At 43.2% G+C, this 21,076-nt stretch overlaps 1 protein-coding gene across 4 annotated transcripts in view; it reads right to left on the reverse strand.

The window, feature by feature from the left end:
- The window catches only part of MYRF (myelin regulatory factor), a 91,249-nt gene that overhangs the window by 69,750 nt on the left and 423 nt on the right, over window positions 1–21,076 (reverse strand). Inside the window, exon 1 of one of the 4 annotated variants that reach the window (XM_053396765.1) lies at window positions 8,937–9,029. The exons of the other annotated variants lie outside the window; for them this stretch is intronic. Coding sequence (XP_053252740.1) covers window positions 8,937–8,955 — 19 coding nt within the window. The 5' untranslated portion in view covers window positions 8,956–9,029. Of the gene's footprint in view, window positions 1–8,936; window positions 9,030–21,076 lie in introns of those variants that run through there. 4 annotated transcript variants of the gene reach the window in all.

The following is a 21,076-nucleotide window of genomic DNA, read 5'->3' on the forward strand; positions in this document are numbered from 1 at the left end:
GTCCAGCATTTGAATTTTAAAAATAATAGATGGGTGTGCAAAATCACTAGCAAGAAACCCCTGCCCCACTTTTGGACCCTTCTGTGACACAAACATCTTTGTCCAGTACCAACCTTAGTGTGCTGCCTGAGCTTTGCTTCTTCCATTTAGTCCACATAACAAGGGAAATCACAATTAGACACCACTATGTCACCCCTGGGAAATAGCTTTTGTTCCGTGTTCAATGCATTCTGGCTGATATGATCCAAAATGAGAAGAGCTTGATAAGTGTCCCCCCCCCCAAAAAAAAACACACACCCCAGAATGATCATTCAGACAGTAGGATTCCAGCAAGAAGTTCCAATTATTTAAACTGCCTGAGGGCAAATGTGTCAATATTTATACACCAAGAGCAACAAGGAAACGAGAGGTGTCATTTTTTTGCTCTCCTGTTCCGTTTTTGCAAAACGAATTTGGGAAGCTCTTAAATGACAACTCTGCTGTCCATGGTACTGGAATTGTCACTAGTTCCCACGGGTCACATTCTATAGGCTTTACTCTGGCTTCCACTGCTTTGAGTACTACTTTTAAATCATTATCTAAATCCATGGGGGGTGGGGGCAAGCCTTAGCCACTTGCCTGGAGGAGTAGTTCTCGCAGTGCTGCAATACCCTTTCTAGCAAGCAAACAGCACCAAGGTGGGCAGAAGGGGAAGGTGGGACAGAACAGATGGAAAGCAGACTGATTAGTGGGCAGAAGAGTGGATCTGAAAAACGTTTTTGCAAGGCTGACGCAGGTAAGAGGTCAACTGCTACTGTATCATTTATCAGTAACACTACATCACATCTATTTTGTGTCAGGAGCTGTACAGAGAAGAAAGAGTCCCTGCTCATGAGGAGAAGGCAAGGAGAGAACAGGGGCATGGGTGTTCAACCTAGGTGCCTCATTGGAAAAGGTCTGCATTACCTGACTGCCCACACTGCACAGCTGTTGCTCCATGGTTCCTTGGTCTAATCAGGCCAACCACCCTAAGGTATGATGGAGTTTCACACTGTGGATTTGACTTTGCACATACTTGCCAAAAAATGGGTTAGGCGATGACACTGTGATGTTACCATATATGAGAGAGTGCTGGAGGGGAAATAGTTAAATAGTTTGCACAGACAGGACCCAGGGAGGTGGAGTAAGTGGGTCTATAAAACTAGTTCTGGGAGGATTCTGAGTGAGTTCGTTGGGAGTTGTGGGTGGGTAGTTGGTTGGTTTGAGTGGGTTGGTTGGTTGGGAAAGGCAGTTGGTAATAGAGAGACAGTTAGGGCAGTTGGTCCTTGAGTGTGGGGTGGTAGCAGAGATAGAGAGAGGAACGTAAGACTAAGAAAGTAAAGAGGAACACTGTTTGGAATGCTGTAATAGTTTTGTTTTAAGTCTGAAATAGAATACACTCTTCTTTATGAATTGAAAAGCTGACTGAGTCTGAAGTGATTTTACCAGGGAGGACCTGGTTGGTGACAGCGGATTAGTGGTGTACGGGTCAATAGTCCGTGAGACGACCGGGGGCTCTGTACGAACGCCACAGACACTGGGTTAGAATTTTGTCTTTGATAGCAATATGCTTAAAGAATACAAATTTTAGAAAGGTGTTCATTTAAATTGTTGCACTATAACGAGGACATGCCCCTTTGACTTCATTTTAAGGCATTCTGGATTTTATGTGCACGTAAAACACATTTGTAAGTGTGCTTCCTCTAGAGCAGCCCCAGTTGAATGGGGAACCCTATGTGCAAATGGGTACTTTGAACATGGCTTCTCCTTTCCCAAGTTCAGCACATGAACAGCCACTTTCAGATAAATCAGTGATCAAACTGATCATTCGTTGGGAGAGGCAACAAGGACCTGAGTCTAGTCCCTATTGCTCTCTCTTCCCAAATAGTTATTGGGGCAATTGAGGGTCATCTCACAGGGCTGCATATGCACAGACCCAGCTGCACAGATGGATCAAAGTTATAAAATCTCCTTCAATGTCACAATTTTTTGTTGATAATGAATGCAATGCCAACCATGAATAGCAAAAATTTTAGCTCCAATTTTCAAGTTTTAATACAAGGAAAATTCAGGATATTTCCAAGAAAAAAAAATAGAAATTTGTTTCCACTAAGGGACTGTCAGATTTACACCATTAATTCTCATAGTTCTACTTTCCACCATACTTTATGGTTTTTTTGCAAACATGATTGTCAGACCTTTTAACGGATACTGCTGCATATCAAGAGTTTGGTGAAAAAACGAATAGGTTTCATATATCCAAGTTTATTAATTTGAACTACTTTTGCATACATACAGTAATTGCTTTTTCATCTCAAAGAATCCTAAAATGAACTTCATCTGCTCTATCCTTAGTTTTGTTTTCTGCCTACATATTATTTTTCATGCCTATTGATTTCTCTAATCGGTTTTTTTTCTGTTCTTTTTTATTCTTAAGAAAGGAGCTTATATTAAGAAAAATACCCCTTAAATATGCCTCATAAATCCCTTATAGTTGTATATTTCACTTCAGGAACAGTTTGTTCTTTGAAGAAACATCTTGCGTTTACAAAACAAGGAAAGACATTAATTTCTTAGAAGGTGGAAATATGTCTCCTGCAGATAGTAAGGAAGAGCTTTACATCCATGCCATATTTCCTTACTTGAAATAATATCTACCTGATATTAGCAGTCTGCTTTATTTATTTATTTCAGCTTATTCATAAATGTTTCATCAACACAGACAAATAAGCTATATGAAAATAAACAATCGTGGAATTAGTTATGCATTAATTTTGTTATGGGATTTGATATTTGAAAGGCAACATTCCCCTTTTCACATGTGCCTCATGAATACGCAGACAGAGTAAATAGATCTGCTATATCTTGTGGCACTGAATTCCATAAGTTAATTGCATTTTGTGTGAATGGATATTCATGTCTGTCCTGCATCTGGAAGGAAAAAGCAGAAACACCCTCTACCCTACTGGGCATGAGTTGAGTAGTCAGTTGGTTAAATTGTACCATGTTCTGGGTATTTTAATGTTAGAAGCTACTGTGCAAAACATCTGTATGCCTTTCCTGCCCTGTGCTCTTCATGGGCATCACCCTGTTCATTCACGTGATATCATCAAACCCTTTCCCCAAGGGGGAAAGCAATGAAAAATCAATCATTAGGCTTTATTTTGACTAGAACAGAAGAATATTTGGCTTAGCAGATTCCGATTGCTGTGGCTAAACCACCTCAGGAGAACAAGGAAATGAAATCTAACGTCACTTAGCGCTTGTGTTTTATAGTTACAGACTCACAGACTCCACAGCTGAAGTTTTCCTGCCATTTTAAGTCATGGCAATGTATCAGACAAAGTTCAATGAGATAAGCAGCCAACGCGAGGCATCATGTTACAATTCCTCTTAAGAGCCGGTATCCTGTCCGTCAGAGATGCAGGCCTCTGCATTCTCCAGAATGCGCTGTAGAAGCTGTTCCAAGTAAGACAGGGCTCCACAGCATGAGACACAATTGTTTGTAATTTGGCAGAACCCATTACCACGAGGGTGCAAGTGACCCACACATTTATCTTTAAACAGTTTACCACAGGTCAGTGAGTTGCTCAGTCAAAGCTGACTCACAAGCATTTACACACGTAAACCTGGGAATCGGTATACTTGCCACTATTCGTTTCATTTGTAGAGTCCAAAGGCGACAAGCGTTCCAGCTAATACACAATACAAAACCAGGTGAAGACCGAAATCCCACATTAACAACTCTGAATTCAGGCACTGCAGTTGCTCTGTGTGGGTTAATCTTGTCTGCCTTACACGCATCGCCTTTGTTGTCCTTTCCCAGTTCTGCCTTGCTACATTCCAACTAGCAGAGGAGGTCAACTGGGGTGGGGTAGGGGGAGAGACCCTCCAACCAAGCATGGGCAGCGGGCTTTCTTGGAATGATGTGATATGTCCTGGATTTGATTCGTAGGTCCATACCTCAGTGGAACACTGTGCATTCAAAAGGTCCCTGGTTCAATTTCTGGCATCTCCAGGTAAGGCTGAGAAATAATCTCTGGAGAGTGACTCATTTTAGTGTGAGCTATACAGACAAATGGCCTGAGCCAGTACTGGGCAGCTTTCTATGACTAAGTAAGTGGGACAGCCATAAAGTTAACAGAAGTCTTCCAAACCCAAGATGCATATGCCTGAGCAGTGGTAAGCTGCCATGCAGAGGGGGTTCCCAGGTGTGCAGCAAAAGGAACATACCTGCCCCAATCCAAGGAAAAAGGAGGGACTAGCAACAACAGGAAGGTCAAAGCAAAGGTGTCATTGAACTCAGAAGAGGGGCGAAATGAGGAAGGCATGTAGATTTAGATGGTAAGCTGCCCTAGTCCCACAATCGTGCTGTATGTAGTGGGGAGCAGGAAGCGTAAGGTCAACCTAATCAAGGTGACTAGGACTACCTCTCCTCAAGCAAACAGGAATTTCAGTGCATAAAGCAAAAGGTGGTAAACTCAGTGAAAAGAGGATTTCCTCCTTAGCACCTGCTGTTCTCTTGTCACCTTCACCCCTTTATCTAGCTCAGTGATCTTATCATACTACACCATCCCCAACATTTTATCTTTTAACAGAGGAATGGCGGATGGCAGTTAATTCAGAACCATCTGAGAAAACAGATTTGGCGAGGGAGCAAGGAGGATCATACTATGTGAAATTATAATCAGTAACATTCAGTAGTTAATTCAGAATCAGGGGCCAAGGAGGATGACGCTATGCAGAATTATAATCAATAATTTATTAGTGTGGCATTAGGGTCCTGTTTGTGTCTCAGAAGAGCCACTCCTTTTCTGCCCTGTTCTCTGGCACCAAACACACCAAGTTAATAATTCCTCAGCTTCATTAAGCTCACTGGGGCTCTTATCAGAAAGAGCACAAAGTCCAAGGGCAAAGACTCAGCCAATCAACATCACCTTTGTAGGGAAGCAGTGAATTACCCAGAATACTCCACCAACTGCACAGGCTCACAGGTGCCCTCACGGGATGCACACCCAGGAAGAATTTCCAATGGCGTTCATACTTATTAAAAAGGGAGGGAAGGCTACCAAGAAGATAATGCTTGTGTGTTTGGAATTGTAATCAATAACTAGTGGCGGCATAGATCCAGCACACAACAAGAGATACATTGGGCAGTTATACACAATGGAGTCTTAGCTTAGGGGGAATTATCTCAGCATTATAATCCCTGCATTGCTATCCTAGATATATCATCTTCAGTTGGGGTTATGGAGATGCTTATCAGGGCATCTGCAGTGATAAGACTGCAACGACACAAGAATCAACCTTTTCCATTATTACCAAGCGCCTCCTATAGTGTGCAACAGCAAGGGAGTGTTGAGCGTGTTTCTGGGGCACATTACAGCTTCCCAGTGCAATATAGGTTCAGAAAAATAGACTCTTGCATTGCCTCCTCACATGAAGGTGACTGTTTTATTTTTCTATATAGTGGTACCTCAGGTTAAGAACTTAATTCGTTCTGGAGGTCCGTTTTTAATCTGAAACTGTTCTTAAACTGAGATACCACTTTAGCTAATAGGGCCTCCCACTGCTACCGTGCCGCCGCCGCACGATTTCTGTTCTCATCCTGAAGCAAAGGTCTTAACCCAAGGTACTATTTCTGGGTTAGCAGACTCTGTAACCTGAAGCGTATGTAACCTGAAGTGTATGTAACCTGAGGTACCACTGTACAGTGATGTTCACCCATGTGATGATCTATCTAAAAGCATGTTGGCAAGAACACTACATTCTGTTTAAAGCTCCTGAATACTCACTTCCCTTATTGGTGCAAAAAGAGAACATCGTTAGGGGTTTTCCCAGCATCAGTTGAGGGGCTGGACCAGATGACCTTTGAGGTACCTTCCAACTCTATGATTCTATGTTCAGAGAAAAAGTGCAAGAGTAGGAGCTCATCTTTAAAGAACAATACAGGCTCAGAATATACCCAGTATGTATACTCCATATATATCCAGGCTCATATACCCACAATTTTGCATATATGCATAATTTTGTAATGAACAAAATATCAACTTTTGAGTTACATTTCTGTTTCTAAAGCTGTTTACTTGCCACCATGGCAGCAAAGATAAGCTTGAACACATGCAGGAAATCCCTGGTGAAATCTCAAAGATCAGTAGGACTCCAAGCAGTAAAGTGGGTAGGTTTCATTGTATGGATTGCAGAAGCATAATATATTACGCAAAATGAGCATGTATGCAAAACTGCTTAATTTGCACTATTCAAATAAACTGCTGAAATCCAGCTTTCCTTAGCCTTAGTGAATACAACACTGAGCTAGATGAACCAGCGTGTTATACATGGAGCTGCCTCTGAAGACTCTTCGTAAACTTCAGCTGCTGCAGAATTCAGCTGCCATGTTGCTCACAGGGGCAAGACAGTTTGAGCATATATTGCCTATCCTGGCCCAAGTGCACTGACTGCCAATTAGTTCCCGTGCTGGTTTTGATCTACAAAACCTTAAACGCCTCAGGACCGCAATACGCCAGGGGGGCCCACCTCTCCCCTGTATAAACCGACTTGGAGCCTGCAATCATCACCTGAGGCCCTTCTTGGTGTGCCTCCCTCTTGAGAGGTCCGGATGGTGGCAACACAAGAACGGGCCTTTTCTGTAGTGGCTCCCCATTTGTGGAATGCCCTCCCCCAGTTAGGCTCACCTGGTGCCATCATTACATATCTTTAGGTGCTAGGCAAAAACCTTCCTCTGTAACCAGACCTCTGTCCTTTATCTATCTGTGGCCTTTTAGAAAGTGAGTGGGATGTTTTTACAATATTTCTCTTTCCTCTTGGTTTTAATGTATCTATGTGGGGTTTATTGTCTGTTTAGCTGGTTATAAGTTGCTTTGGGGTGCCCTGGGCAAGATAAAGCGACTGACAAATTTAATAAATAAATTAAATAAATAAATAAAACCAATGGTCTGGCTCAGTATAAAGAAACTTCCAATGCATGGTGACTTATGTATTTTTATTTTTTTAAGCGGAGCTCATAGATCCTTACTTTATATTCCATACTCATGTGAGTATTACCAGAGCAGGTTACTTCACAGAGTCTCGTTGCTTGCTGTAGATAATGATACTGTTCTGTCTATAGAAGGGCAAGAAGCGACCTTTGAAAAATCCCCACATAACTTCACAGGATGCAATTTTCCTTGTGAGCAACATTTCTGAGAACAAATCAGAAGTAAGGCACGTACTTCGGAAGAATCTACAGGAGTATATAAACTTGTTGGCTTTACACACACACACACACACACACAATATGAATACAGCCCCAAATCCCTCAGTCCTCACAGGGTTTGTAATCCAACCAAGGGTCTGTTGAACCAAGTCATTTGTTATCATACAGTTCTACGGTGATCTCAACAAAATCTCTGCAGTTTTTGAGTTTTCAAGACTTAGAGGGCACCCCAAATGGATTGTTTAGCCATTCCAACTTAGGCACACACTCCCACTTGGCTTGACTGATGGGCAGACAAGTCACCAGCTCAGGCCAGAGGCAATGAGAGCCCACAAGAAGAGGATATGAACTGAATGTACACCTGGCACCACTTACAGAAATAAAAACCTGCACTGACATGGTCCATATAACAGAGCACAATTACTTAAAAAAAACACTAATGAACAAACTTCTCACCTTAAGTAGATGATTACAGCTCTTGCTACCCCAAAAAAATCAGGGGTTGGATACAGGCTTCATAACTAATAGCTTTTATTTACGTAATTATTTTAGAATTCTAGCAAGTAATTCATCTGAAGACTGAAAGGTGGATGACATTACTTCCTCAGCTTATCTGTGCTTACAAGAGCTCTGTGAAGCAAACTCAAATTGTTTCCATTTTACTGATGAGGCACTGAGACTAAAAGACAAAATACAACACGGCCGTTTGAAAATGCAAGTGCCCAATGTGGGGCTCAAACCCACAACCCTGAAAGTTGTTTTCCATGCAATTCCAGAAATTTCCACCAAGAATTACTAGGGGAGGAGGGCAGGGAGAGAAGGGCAGTTGCCATGAACGGCATGGTTAAATTTCACCAGAAATTATCTCCAAGCTAAAGGCTGTAAAATGTCAAAGCCAGCATTCTGAATTGGCTTAGAAACAGAATGGTACAGTTTCTTGGAGGAAAGGTGGATTATACATATAACGAAACAAACTGCTGGTACTTGCAAGTCATCTTCCCTCCAAGTTTTTATCAATCTTTTCTTAAAATCTAGGGGTGCATTCTGCACCCCTACATGTGATGCAACACTGAGGCTCAGCAGACCTGGACAGCATCCCACCTGAATTCCGTGTGTGACCTGGAACTCTCCCCAGAATCTTTGGCAACATGTGGGAGTTACTTGGCAGACAAACTGATGCAGAAATGGTTCCCTTAACATATAAAGTTTGAAAACCTCTGCCTGAGAGAATAATGGCTTTAAGTTCTACAATTATTAAAGCCACATCAGTCCCAGCCATCACCGCACATTGCTTAGATAAAAGGTCCTTTCCCCTCACACTGTCTCCCAACCTCTGGGTTGCTAAGTTCCATAAAGTACCGTATATCCTAATGGACTGCATTTCACTTTCCCCTAACCCAGAGGCTCCTTTAGGAATTTCTTCCAAAACTACTACAGTCCGATGAGATTGCACCATCCTTCATCACACTCATCCTGAGTTGACATGTAGATCCTCCATGAAAAGAATGTCCATTGCTTTCCTTCACCAACCCTGCCCGATTCTCACACAAAAGCTGCCACAACTTTCACTACATCCCAGTGATCCACTTCAGCTGGTGTCCTGAGAAAGACAGAAAGGGGGAAGGAAGGAAGGAAGGAAGGAAGGAAGGAAGGAAGGAAGGAAGGAAGGAACAAATGGGTCTACATTGCTACATGCATTTACCTGTTCTGATCCAACGCATCCTGAGCGTGGCAGCACTCAAGGTGTCACACTTCAACTGCGTCTCTGATACCCCCACTGTAACATCACGCTATGATGCTTTGCTTGTCTGATCTGCATCCCACCACTGCTGCCTGCAGGGTTTTCTATTCCTTTTCTGAGAGGCGGGGAAGGGGGTGGTGAGGAGGCAGCTGTCAGGCATGGAGGCTGCCACCTCTCCGCAGCATCTCACTCCAATTAGGCACACACTGGGATTTGGGTTTGTGAGGGGATTAGTGAGAGGGGCCAGTCATGTGTTTGTACTGTACCAGCTTCCCCGGGACCCTTCTGTCACAGACTTCCTCCACTAAGCAAAGTACTTTGGAGAAAGCCTCTTAATTTCCTGACACAGCACCAGCCAGTCCTGGAAACAGGAGGCCATCCTCAGCCTCGCCACAGGTAAAGGCAGAGGCCTAAAACCCAAATGAGATTCTGCAGCATTGCATGCTTTCTTGGGGGTACGCCAATGAAGTAAAGCAGAATCCCATGCAACACTCACTGCCTCTCCTCCCTTCCAGATATCCAAGGCACTTCTGCTGTGGTCAGTGATGGGTTTTGGATCCATTTAGATGCTCACTTCTCCGTACCAAGGGAAGAGCACGACACCAGGAAGCCCAGTCAGTATCCTGCCTTGGCTTGCAGTCTCAGGACCACACCAAGAAAACCTCCTTTGTGGTGAACAAGTCACAAGCCCAAGAAAAACAATGTCTAAATTCCAGGGGTCAAAAGGAGGAGGGATTTGCCGTCATCAGTGCACTACAGAATGAAGTTGTTAAACTCTCGGTTCCTAAAGGAAACATTCCTCCTGGGTAAGTGAAGAATTAACTAGTCTTGATAAAGACTGGGGGAGGAACCGGGCCAAAAAGAAACCTGCCATATACTAAACAAGAATTGGCTGCTCTGTGCCATCTTTGAGCAGCATGTCCTGCCAAGGTTTTCACATGCTTGCGGATATGAAAGACTGTACATTTGATTCATCAAAGTGATGCTGCCAGGGAGAGAAGGGTAGATTCACAACAGCCCACCCTCAAAACACAATTAGTGGTGATCATGGGTGGGTGGTGTGATCTCTTAACATCCTGGTTTCAGGAGGGGATAACTTAGTCCTTTGCTGCTAACAAAGGGTACTTCAGAGTTGTCAGGATCACGCTGGCTTTATGACTCCAAGTCAGCTGTGGTCACGGGCAATGACAACAGTGCGCAATGTGGGCAAACTGGCTTCCAGCACTGGAGTTTTCTGTAGTATCTGTTCCAACACCACATTTGATCTGGATGGAAGAATGAGATTCGGGAAGCATTTGTCTTGCTCTGTGGGAAGTTAGGCTGGTCCCTGTGGTTTCTGTGATGCAGCAGAAGACCAGTGGCTCTTTAAAACAGGGATGGCTTGTTCAAGGGCTGCAGGTCAAGGGCCAAGCCTTCAGGGACTGCATGTCAACAGGGAGCATCAAGAAAAGTTGGTGTGGCTACCCTACAGCCAAACAGCCCCCCTCCTCAGCTGATCCAAGCAGATTAGGGGAGGGGGGATTATCACTCGCTCTCTGCTCAAATGATCAGGCCAATGACCAGGGACAGGGCTATTTGCATTCCATCATGGTGCAGGGCTTTTCCCATCCCAGCTCCGTGTCTACTTTAACTTATTTTCTCTTTTTGTTGCCACTGCCAAAACAGGTTGGGTCTTGTGGGAGCAAAATAGTTTGTTTGTGAAACCAGGTCAGGCCCCCAACCTGGGAGCCAGCTACCTCTGTTTTAAAAGCACATACTTCCAAATCTATTGACCTCACTGTGATGTATGCAAACGGGTTTAGGACTGCAGTTCTGGGTCTCAGAGCAGTGTAGAAGTTAAGATCACCAGACAAAATCCCTACAGTAAAAAGATCACAATATAACTATCCTTAAAGTACCCAAATGACTCTGCAAATAAACTCACACTCTGCCTTAAAACATTCACCAATACAAACACTCTCCTTCACACACCGATAACATACTCCTGTTGTAACATACGCCCTTCTCAGACACTTCCAGGCCCCACAGAGAAGAAACTAGCAATGTCAACAGCAAAGTTATAGGAAACTACCTGAGCAGGAATGACGGTGTGCATGAACGCAGGTGCTTTAGAGACTTTTACACTTGGCAAATGGCTTTGAAGTGCCAAGATTCTTGACTGCTATAAAGTACTATTTTCCCCATGCCATTGATTGAAGGAACTGGGTTTCATTTCCACCAGCTGAACAGAGACATGACTCCTTTGTATTTAGCCAGTACATTTGACTCCTGGCTGCAACAGCGCTGCAGAAACCCTTTAGTTTTACAAACTTTGGAATTTCTTATTCTACCTCGTCTCCAGCGCCCCTCTCTCCCTACCCTATTAAAGCTTTCAGAGAGTTGCCAAGCTACTCGTCCAACTCCATCCCCCCATACACCGTTTGTTCTTCTTTTTAAGCTGCTCTGCACATCTTTCCTGATACACATTCTTTAACAACCTCTTATCTCATAAATTAGCCAAGAGAGCGAGAGGGATCCTGAATAGCTAAGCTCTGCTGTAACTGTTTCCTTTACGTGAGTGTTAGGCGGAGAGGAAGGTAGGGTTTTCAGAGAATGCCAGCCAAGGGTCAGGCAGTACTTCTCTCTCTCTCTCTCTCTCTCTCTCTCTCTCTCTCTCTCTCTCTCTCCCTCCCCACCACCCCCAAATACTCTCCACCCTCTCTTTGATATAAAATACAAACGCTCTATGTAAACACTCCCTGAACAGCATGGACAGACTGAAATTAAGTGCTTTACCTTCCTTGTGAAAAAGCCTCAAACCCACCACTTTTAACCTCTGCACACATTCCTTCTCTTATGACTCCCCCCACCGACCTCATCTAAACTTAGGCAATATGCCAGTAAATACTCCCCAAAGTTTAGCTAACCCGAAACCAGAATACTGAGTTAAGATGCTATGGCCAACACTGTTTTCAGTCTCCCTCTCAATGCAATTTCACCGTACAGAACAAAACAGATACTAGATCTCAGAAATATCTTGATCTATACTCTCTCCGCTATCTAGAAAACAGAAGAATGTGGGGAAGCCATTCCATGTATGTCGGTGTGACATCAATACATTTAACTCTACTCCTTGTTCGCTTCCATTTTGCCCCAACACTGAAATTACTCTCACTTTCATCTTTTTCTTGCCTCTTGCTATTTGTACTTGGAACAGCAGGTCCTTATTCTCTGGCAATGAGTGAACAAGACAATGAAGGATTCTGTGCTGGGCCACGTTCTGTATCAACACTATCTAGAGAAGGGATGCAGGGCTTGTGGCCCTCTAAATATTGCTTGACTTCAACTCTCATCAGCCCCAGCCCAGCATGATGGGAGCTGGAATCCAATAACAGGTTACTCATCCCTGATCTGGGGTATTGGTGTTGTGTCAGACCCTCCACCATTATTTCCTTTAGGGTCCCTACATGCAAAGACAGGCTGCAGCAGATTGAGAGGATGAAACCAACAGAAGGTCCAAGGGTCAAGAAGACAGTTTCTGCATGTGCTGCAGAGGGAAGTGAGGGGCAGATGGGGCTCATCAACCTGGGAAGGTGGGCCATCTAGGAGAAGGAAACTCTGATCCTAAATCTACACTGCCTTGCAGGATATCTTCAGGAAAAGAAAAGGCTAAGGAGTAACTCCTACACAAATCCAGAGTGGAGTTCCTAAGGCAGTTGGATGGCATCTTGTATGCTTCCTTTCTACAACTCCTGCAGCCAAGCTGGCGCCAAAAATATTGCTCTGCTTTCCTTTGGACCACTTCAGCGAGGCTGGGGGGGGGGGGCAGGTCTTGTCGCCTAGGCAGTCCAAGACCCCCATACACACTGCCCAGGCTTGTGCCTTGGGGAGGTTACTTCAGTGCTACTAACACAGCAGTTTGACTTCACCTTCAGGGGCACACTCCATTGTCTCTCGGAACAGGCGGGTGACGACAACAATTGCACTTTCAAATGCTGTTTAACAGAGGATATTTCAGCAGGTACATTTTTTATACCCCTGCATCACAGGCTCCATTTTCCAAAATTCCTTCTTGAAGGAATTCCAGTTAAAGATACAGGAACACCATCTTCCTCAGAATCGGATACCCCTGAGGAAGACCAGGAGGAGAAACAGACATTAACAGTTGGCTTCGTGTTGCAGGATGGATTTAAAGGAGAGTCCTGGGCCGAAAAGACTGGAGATTATTGATCTAAAGAGATGAACATTCACAGAACTAGAGGTCACACCCTCAGCCCCAGTCTAAAGGTAAAAAATATCTATCCCAATAGCAAGTCACCCAAGCAACCCACACAAGCAGGTAAGAATCAGAGCTTTTTCCAGCTGTAATTCAGAGATCTTTCCAAAGCATTCTTCGGTGAGCTACTAGACACCTATATCCCTCTATCTTTCCTCCTTACACTCAATCCTTCCCTGCCCACAGGACCATCAGCCTTCAAAGATACATAGATTCCACCCGTGCTAATATACATATAGATATTGGAAAGAAGCTTAATTCTGAAATGGCATAGAATGAATTGAACTGCTTACTGTAGGGTTAGATGTGGTGAAAATTCCATTTCTAGGGAGCCAATTAAATATCTTTAATTAGTTCTGAGGTGGTTCTCTAAAACAATAAAAAGAATTTAGAAAAGACCATCACAAGCAAAAATACTAAAACACAGCCAGTTTGAAATAACTATTTCCTCGCCACACAGTATGTGGGTTGTACTGCTCTGCAACCAGAAGTAAAGGTAAAGGTAAAGGAACCCCTGACCATTAGGTCCAGTCATGGACGACTCTGGGGTTGCACGCTCATCTCGCTCTATAGGCCAAGGGAGCCAGCTTTTGTCCGCAGACAGCTTTCCGGGTCATGTGGCCAGCATGACTACGCTGCTTCTGGCAAACCAGAGCAGTGCACGGAAATGTCATTTACCTTCCCGCCAGAGCGGTACCTATTTATCTACTTGCACTTTGACGTGCTTTCGAACTGCTAGGTGGGCAAGAGCTGGGACCGAGCAACAGGAGTTCACCCTGTCGCGGGTATTCGAACTGCCGACCTTCCGATCGGCAAGCCCTAGGCTCTGTGGTTTAGACCACAGCGCCACCCGCATCCCTGCAACCAGAAGTAGTGATGCCCAAATCCATAACCCTACTCACAAAAGAGCAGTCCATTCATGAGTCCGTAATAGTCTTATTTTCTTATATTATATACCACCTTCTTTCTATCATGAAGCCCAAGACAGTGCACATGTGGTCACCAGGCCAGTTATCCATCCAGACACTGACCAGACCTAGACCTTCTTAGCTTCAGCCTCAGGTGCCTTCAGACCTCATCCTGATAATTAGAGAGGAAGCTCTCCGTTGTAATGCTAGAATCTCCAAAACCTTGACGCTTACTATAAATAAGGATTTTGAACACTGCCCCTGTCTAAACAAACAACCCCAATTCTCAGAAAGGCATCAGGAGGTGCTCCATCCAGCAGGGAAAGTAAATTCTCTCATGGGAGTGGACATTACTGATTTCAGAATGTGCCTTAAAACACTATTTGCAGCATAAAATCACATATCTTATATCTAATTGTCAGTATTTCATACTACACACAGTTCATTTATGAAATTGTCACAGAATGTAGCAACAGCAACAAGCTTAGATTAATTTGGCACCTAGTTATGTTCATAGAGGATAAAACAACAGTGTTAAACTGATGTCTGGAATCAGTAACAGACTAGAAAAAGGACCAATAAACTGAAGCTCAGTAGGTGATGGCTGACCAAAACTAGGTAAGATTTTATTCCTCTCATCCTTAAGGACCAGGTTCATAGTCAAAGTGTTATAGATTTGGTCTTACCCTTATAGAACCAAGGAGCCTTGACGGCATGAAGTTATAATTGGCATGCCAGCTATGCTCTATCCTGGATAAAGATAGATTGGGCAAAGTTCTTCACATTCAGGTAACATCTCAGCTGGATTACCACAATGCACTGTACATGGGACTGCCCTTGGAGACAGTTCAAAAACTACACAGTTAATTGCTAACTGTTACAAGTAGTATGGAACACATTTTTCCAGTTTTAAAACAAACACACTGACTCACTGCCCATTTTCAAACCCAAGTCCTGGTGCTGATCTTAATTTTTAACTCCCTTAATTACTCGGAAACAGACTACCCCAAGGACTGCCTACTAGCCAGGCAAGCTTATGTGGTAAGAAACTACTCCAAGTGTGAGGGAACATGAAGAGTTTAGACAAGCAGGGGCATATAAGACAGTATTTTCAGTTAGAGCATCACAATTTTGAAACACCACTCTAGGTAAGTTCACCTTGTGTTGAAACTAATACCTTTTTGAGTCTGGAATTACTTCTTTTTTTCCCTCTCCTACACCTTGTACTTGCTGTGTTTTTAAGTGTTGTTTTTTACCTGCCTCGTCTCATTTTATGCTGCTTTATTTTTGATTAATGTATTAATGTTGTATTTTATATCGTGTGTTAAAGAAGTGAAGGGATCTTCCAAATCAATGGCTATCAGCCACAGTGGTTAAATGGGGCCTCTATGTTCTGATGTGGTATATCACTTAGTAACAATTCCTAGAGGACAAACAATTGGGAAGGCAGCAGCCTTCACAAGATGCACGTGGTTTTTTCCTGGACATTCTGATTGGCTGCTGTTGGACAGGGTTTGCTGAATTAGATGTGCCATTGGTCTGATCCAGCAGGTCTCATGTCTTTAAGGCCAGGGGTAGTCAACATGGTGCCCTCAGGATGTTGCTGGACTCCAGCAGCCTCAGATGGAGTGGCCTATGGCCAGCGGAGACAGGGTTTGCAGACCACAACATCTGGAGGTCGCCTCATCGGCTACCTCTGTTTTCAAAATATATTTTTAATTTTTAAAAAATAAATAAATAAATTTTGTATAAATGGATATATATATATATATATATATATATATATATATATGCTACCTTCCAAGCAATTCATAATCTTGGAGGGGAGCCTTACTTGCAAGACCGCAAAGGCCTCCATTTGCTGCTGGTGTTTAAAAGCTGAACTCCACAGAAGTTGAATAGCTGGGGTGGGCAGAGAGGGTTCGGCTCTTCTGCACTGTCAGTATGCAGTCTCATGGAGGAGGAGGAGGAGAAGGAAGACAGAGCTCTCTCTGGGCTGAACTTATTTAAATTATTGAGAAAACAGTCATATAAACTTACCTTTGTTTGCCTTGCTTGCTAATGTAAAGATGATCAACCTCCATGTTTGTTTAAGTGATCTGTCCCATCCGCCCCCCACTCCCAAGTCTCAGCACTTTGAAAAGGTGGTTTGTACCAGTAACCCAATTCCAGATTCCAAGAACAGGGTGGGAATTGTGCTATTAGGCATGTACCCACTTAATATTCATTGAAATGGTCAGATCTCCAGTGAGTATCCAAGAAGCCTGATTTAGTAGGAAAGAGGGGGAGAATGGCCTCCAGACATTTCTGACTACAGCTCCTATTGTCCCTGACCATGGACCATGCTGACTAGCACTGATGGAGTTGTGAGTCCAACCCCACCCCACCCCAGATGGTTAAGTCCAGTCGAAGACAACTATGGGGTTGCAGCACTTAGCTTGCTTTCAGGCCAAGTGACCCGGCATTTGTCAACATCTGAAGGACACCATATTAGCTTCCACTGCCATAAAATCTTCTAGCTTGAGTGTTTACCTCTACCCACATTGAGGAAGTGCATGAGAGAGTGAAAGTGAGTGTGTGAAACCCCCAAGGCTGCTTACAATCTTTCTGTGATGGGCAAGGGGAAGATGTAAGCTCAAAGAGCTGATTATGAGCGTGCTTGCTATACCTGTTAAATCTTTCTTAACTATCTCGACTTGGCTAACATTAGTAGGAGAGGCAGGGAATTAACTGCTGGGCTGACATAGACTGACCATTTTTTTGTCTGACCTCACGGGGCTATTCTTAAATCAAATCAATATAAACTTCCCATCTTTTAGAGATATTTTAAAGTTGCATTTTAGGCATCAAATATATATCATTAACAACACTTTGTCTTGCAGATCAACTCAAAATGGATTCAGAAATCATACCAAAAAAGCTTTTCGTGGATGTTGTTCATGTGAGGTCAAACGCAAGAGAAGCCATTTCTAAATCAAGTGTACATTCTAGCCAATGTAATCTTTATATTCGCAATACAGATAAGGGAAAAGCAAAACCCAATTCAAACATCATTTGTGAGCAAACTCACAAGCTACAAGGAGTATACATTTGTCTGAATGCATGTTATAGTACTCCCAAGACCATCTCGCAGGGATTCTGAACTAACTCAAGATATCAAGATTTTGGAAAATCAACCACCTGAGAAGATTAGAGCAAGACAGGCAGGCATAGAAGGCATAATGTTCCTTTTTTGGTAAGCATTTCCTTCACATCTTCACCTATCGTACAGCTACAGACTCTGTTCAAATCAAATGTAAATACAATGCATAGGAAATAAAGAAACCATCCTCCAAACCTTTATGAAATTTACACACTCAAAAAGGAAATTACACAACTTGCAGGTACTAAAAAGTGTCCTACTTGTCAAAAGCTTAATCATCAGCAAAACTGGAGGAGAAATATAGTAGAGTAGCTTTTGTCAAATTTCATTTCCCTAGAAAGTAGAATCAGGAAGATGTAACTGACAGTCACAGTCTCTGAAAGCAAGTGGATAAAAGGAACTAATCAAAACATGAAGTCTCCAATCCAATACCCAGTCACCTTGGAGTAAGTCCTATGGAGCTCAATGAGACTTACTTCAGAGCAGGCAGGTAGAGGATTGCACTGTAAGACACTTTGGCTGAGGCAAGGCTGCCAAAATTTGAGTCTGAATGTTTAGAAACATTTGCATTTCAGGCAAAAAGCTTCACCTGATAAAGTTCTCCATCAAATACTACTTTAAGGATTTCCACACAACCCACCCCTGTTTTCTTTGTTGGGCAAGCAATATCTGCTAAATGTCTCCCTGGCACAAAGCTGTAGCCCAGGGGTAGGCAACCTAAGACCTGTGGGCAGTGGCGTAGCGTGGGTTGTCAGCACCCGGGGCAAGGCAAGTAATTTGCGCCCCTAACCCGTGGATTTGCGCCCCCTAACCCGTGGATTTTCCCTAACCCCCAGATGTTGCGCCCGGTGCGGCCGGGCCCCCCTGCACCCCCCATGCTACGCCACTGCCTGTGGGCCAGATGCGGCCCAATCGCCTTCTCAATCCGGCCCGCGGACAGTTCGGGAATCAGCGTGTTTTTACATGAGTAGAATGTGTCCTTTTATTTAAAATGCATCTCTGGGTTATTTGTGGGGCATAGGAATTCATTCATTCCCCCCCCAAAAAAAAAAATATAGTCCAGCCCACCACATAGTCTGAGGGACAGTGGACCAGCCCACGGCTGAAAAAGGTTGCTGACCCCTGTTGTAGCCCCTTTCAAAATTAGGCACTATTACTGCTAGGCTGAATAGGCACAAAAACAAGAGTCAGGAAGAGCCGATACTATGAAGTGTGCCTAAGCATTAGACAAACTAAAAACACAGCTACATACTGCCGATCTAGCTAAGTGGACATAAAAACAGTCCCTTTTAATAAATTCCAGAGGGTTAGCCTTGTTAGTCTGTTGCATGTCAGTCTGTCATTTAATAAAGATCAATTCGACAACTCTTTACTACTCACATGTTAAAGCATTTCAGGCAAAAGAAGGCTTCATGGTGGGAAACAGAAGATGGAAGAGGATACAGACTACGTTCATTTTTAATTACTGGTATTAAGCCATCTTGCACTGATGGGGTTTTGTTTCAGCCTCGAGTCCTTCCAAACTACACAAGCTTAAGGACGGGACTCAAAATAAGAATTGTTGCAAAAATTGTTCATAAACGTGAAATTTCTTTTTCATTTGAGGCTGAATCTTCATTATATAATTGTATTTATATACTGCACCAAACTGCAAGGGTCGAGAGAAAGTCACACAACACTTTATCTTAAGCAATGTTTACAAGAGACCTGTACAGCAAGCCAGTATTATCATCCCTATGTGAAGACAGGAGGCTGTGGATGAGAGAATAAAAGGCATGGCTAAGGCCACCCAGTGAACTAGGGGCTTTATTAGATTGCACTCTTAGCCACTAGGCTACGTCAGTTCACAATTACACACAGGTCATCTGATGAAGGGCAGCTATGACTTAAGCACATTTTTAGGGTTTGGTTTGTGGACCCGTAAGGTCTGCTCTACATGCTTCCACAGACAGCTTTGTTACTGTACTCTACCACTTCTACATAAACCTGCATTCAGGTTAATCTGCCACATCACAGCATGTGAGGACGTTGGCAACATCATTAGTGTGCTTAACTCTCGGAAGCAAGGAAGAGTGCAAAGTGATGTCAAATCCCAGGCTTGATCAATGTATTAAACTGACCCTTAAGTCCGTGGAAGATTATATTCAGCCTGTCAACAACAGAAGTGTACTGGGCATGTCTTAATAATTAATTGTGTAGGATAGTATCCCTATGTGCAATAGGTAAAGGTGGTTAGATCTGAAGTGCAGAATTTCATCACATCTGGGGATGTGCAAAGGGTACATCATTAGTAAAAAATAAGGCAGTTTTGCCAGTTAATCTGGAACCACAAATAAAAAGGTGTATGGAAAGGTTATAGAGGAAGAAAAGCAAGAAAAATCATAGGATTGGGGAAACCATAGAAAAGAGAAGGATACAGGAATGAAAATAGGAAACACAGAACACAAATGTAGAAATAAGGGAAGTGATGTTGGGGATACACGAAGAGGAGAGAGAAAAACTGGGAAAGGATTCCCAAAGGCAAAAGGCATTGTGCTCCCTTCTAAAAAACCAACGCTCAAGTTCAAGACTTTAATATTTTACCAAATGGTTAATGAAAGCCACCACTTTCCAGGCTGCTGTTAGCTTTTCAGAGTAACAACAACGATAACACACTTTTCTCCTGTGAGGACTAATAGCAGCTTCAGGGAGGGAGGGGGGTTGGGTGGGACTTATTTTGGGAAACCATAACAGGGAAAGGGTCAAACATCCCATTTTCTAATCAGAGATCACAAATCCAATCAATTTAGAAATTCCCAGGTGCATTATAAAAATGGGGGGAAACCCAGACAATCTAAACACATGACCCCCTCTCATGTAACATGCAGTTTGGCCCTCACATATCTTTAAAATATATATATTAGGAATACACCTTTCAAGTGTAGACAAATAAAAAGTGGAGACAAATATGTCTGATGCATGTACTCCCATGTACACAATGGAGAATAGGTTCATGCTGATATTTCACCTGTGGCAGTTGGCAGTGTGCTACAGGAAAAGGCACCAGTACCCTGCTTTGTACTGGTGGCTGACATTTATTTTTATAAACTGCTCTTCTGCTAAGACTGGTACTCCAAACAGCTGTTAAGAATAAAAATTCGTGACAAAGACACAATACAGGATGTTACGAATACATGGTGGGACAGTGAATAATAAGGTACAGTATGACTCTGGGATTGCTTTTGCTACAAGAAACTAACATGGCTACGCCCTTGGGGAAAGGTAATGAAGGCAGAGCAATGAACAAGGCCTTGAACTAGAAGAAGTTGGGCATCTCATTGGCTTATGTCTGGAAGACTTCTTTGTCCGAGAGGCAGAGACTGAGGACAATTCACACAACTACTTATGACACATGTGCCTCTCTGGAATTTATCACACAATTTGGCAAGGATCTCTCCCCCCCCCCTTTTGTTGTGAACTGCTTTTGTGAAAGCTTCAATATGTGTCCAATTCACATCTTCCTCAACCCATTTCTGTAAGGCTCCCAGGTCATCTACACACCTGCAAACAGGAGCATTTACAAAAGGTACTTGCAACGTGTGATATAGTTTCCCTCATGGATTCTTCTTACTCCATCCATCTATCTCTTAATTAGTGTCAATTACCACCACAGGATTCTTACTCTCAGTTTTGATTAAGTCTGGAAAGTACCTTTCTGAGTGAGAGAGAAAAGTGAACTTTATACGTGTGTTTTGAGAAAGAGAAAATAACTTTAGGGCAACAACTCTTTGGCCTGGGGGCAGAATCGGTACCCGGA

The sequence above is a fragment of the Podarcis raffonei genome, chromosome 1, assembly GCF_027172205.1.
Source record: "Podarcis raffonei isolate rPodRaf1 chromosome 1, rPodRaf1.pri, whole genome shotgun sequence".
Classification (NCBI taxonomy): domain Eukaryota; kingdom Metazoa; phylum Chordata; class Lepidosauria; order Squamata; family Lacertidae; genus Podarcis; species Podarcis raffonei.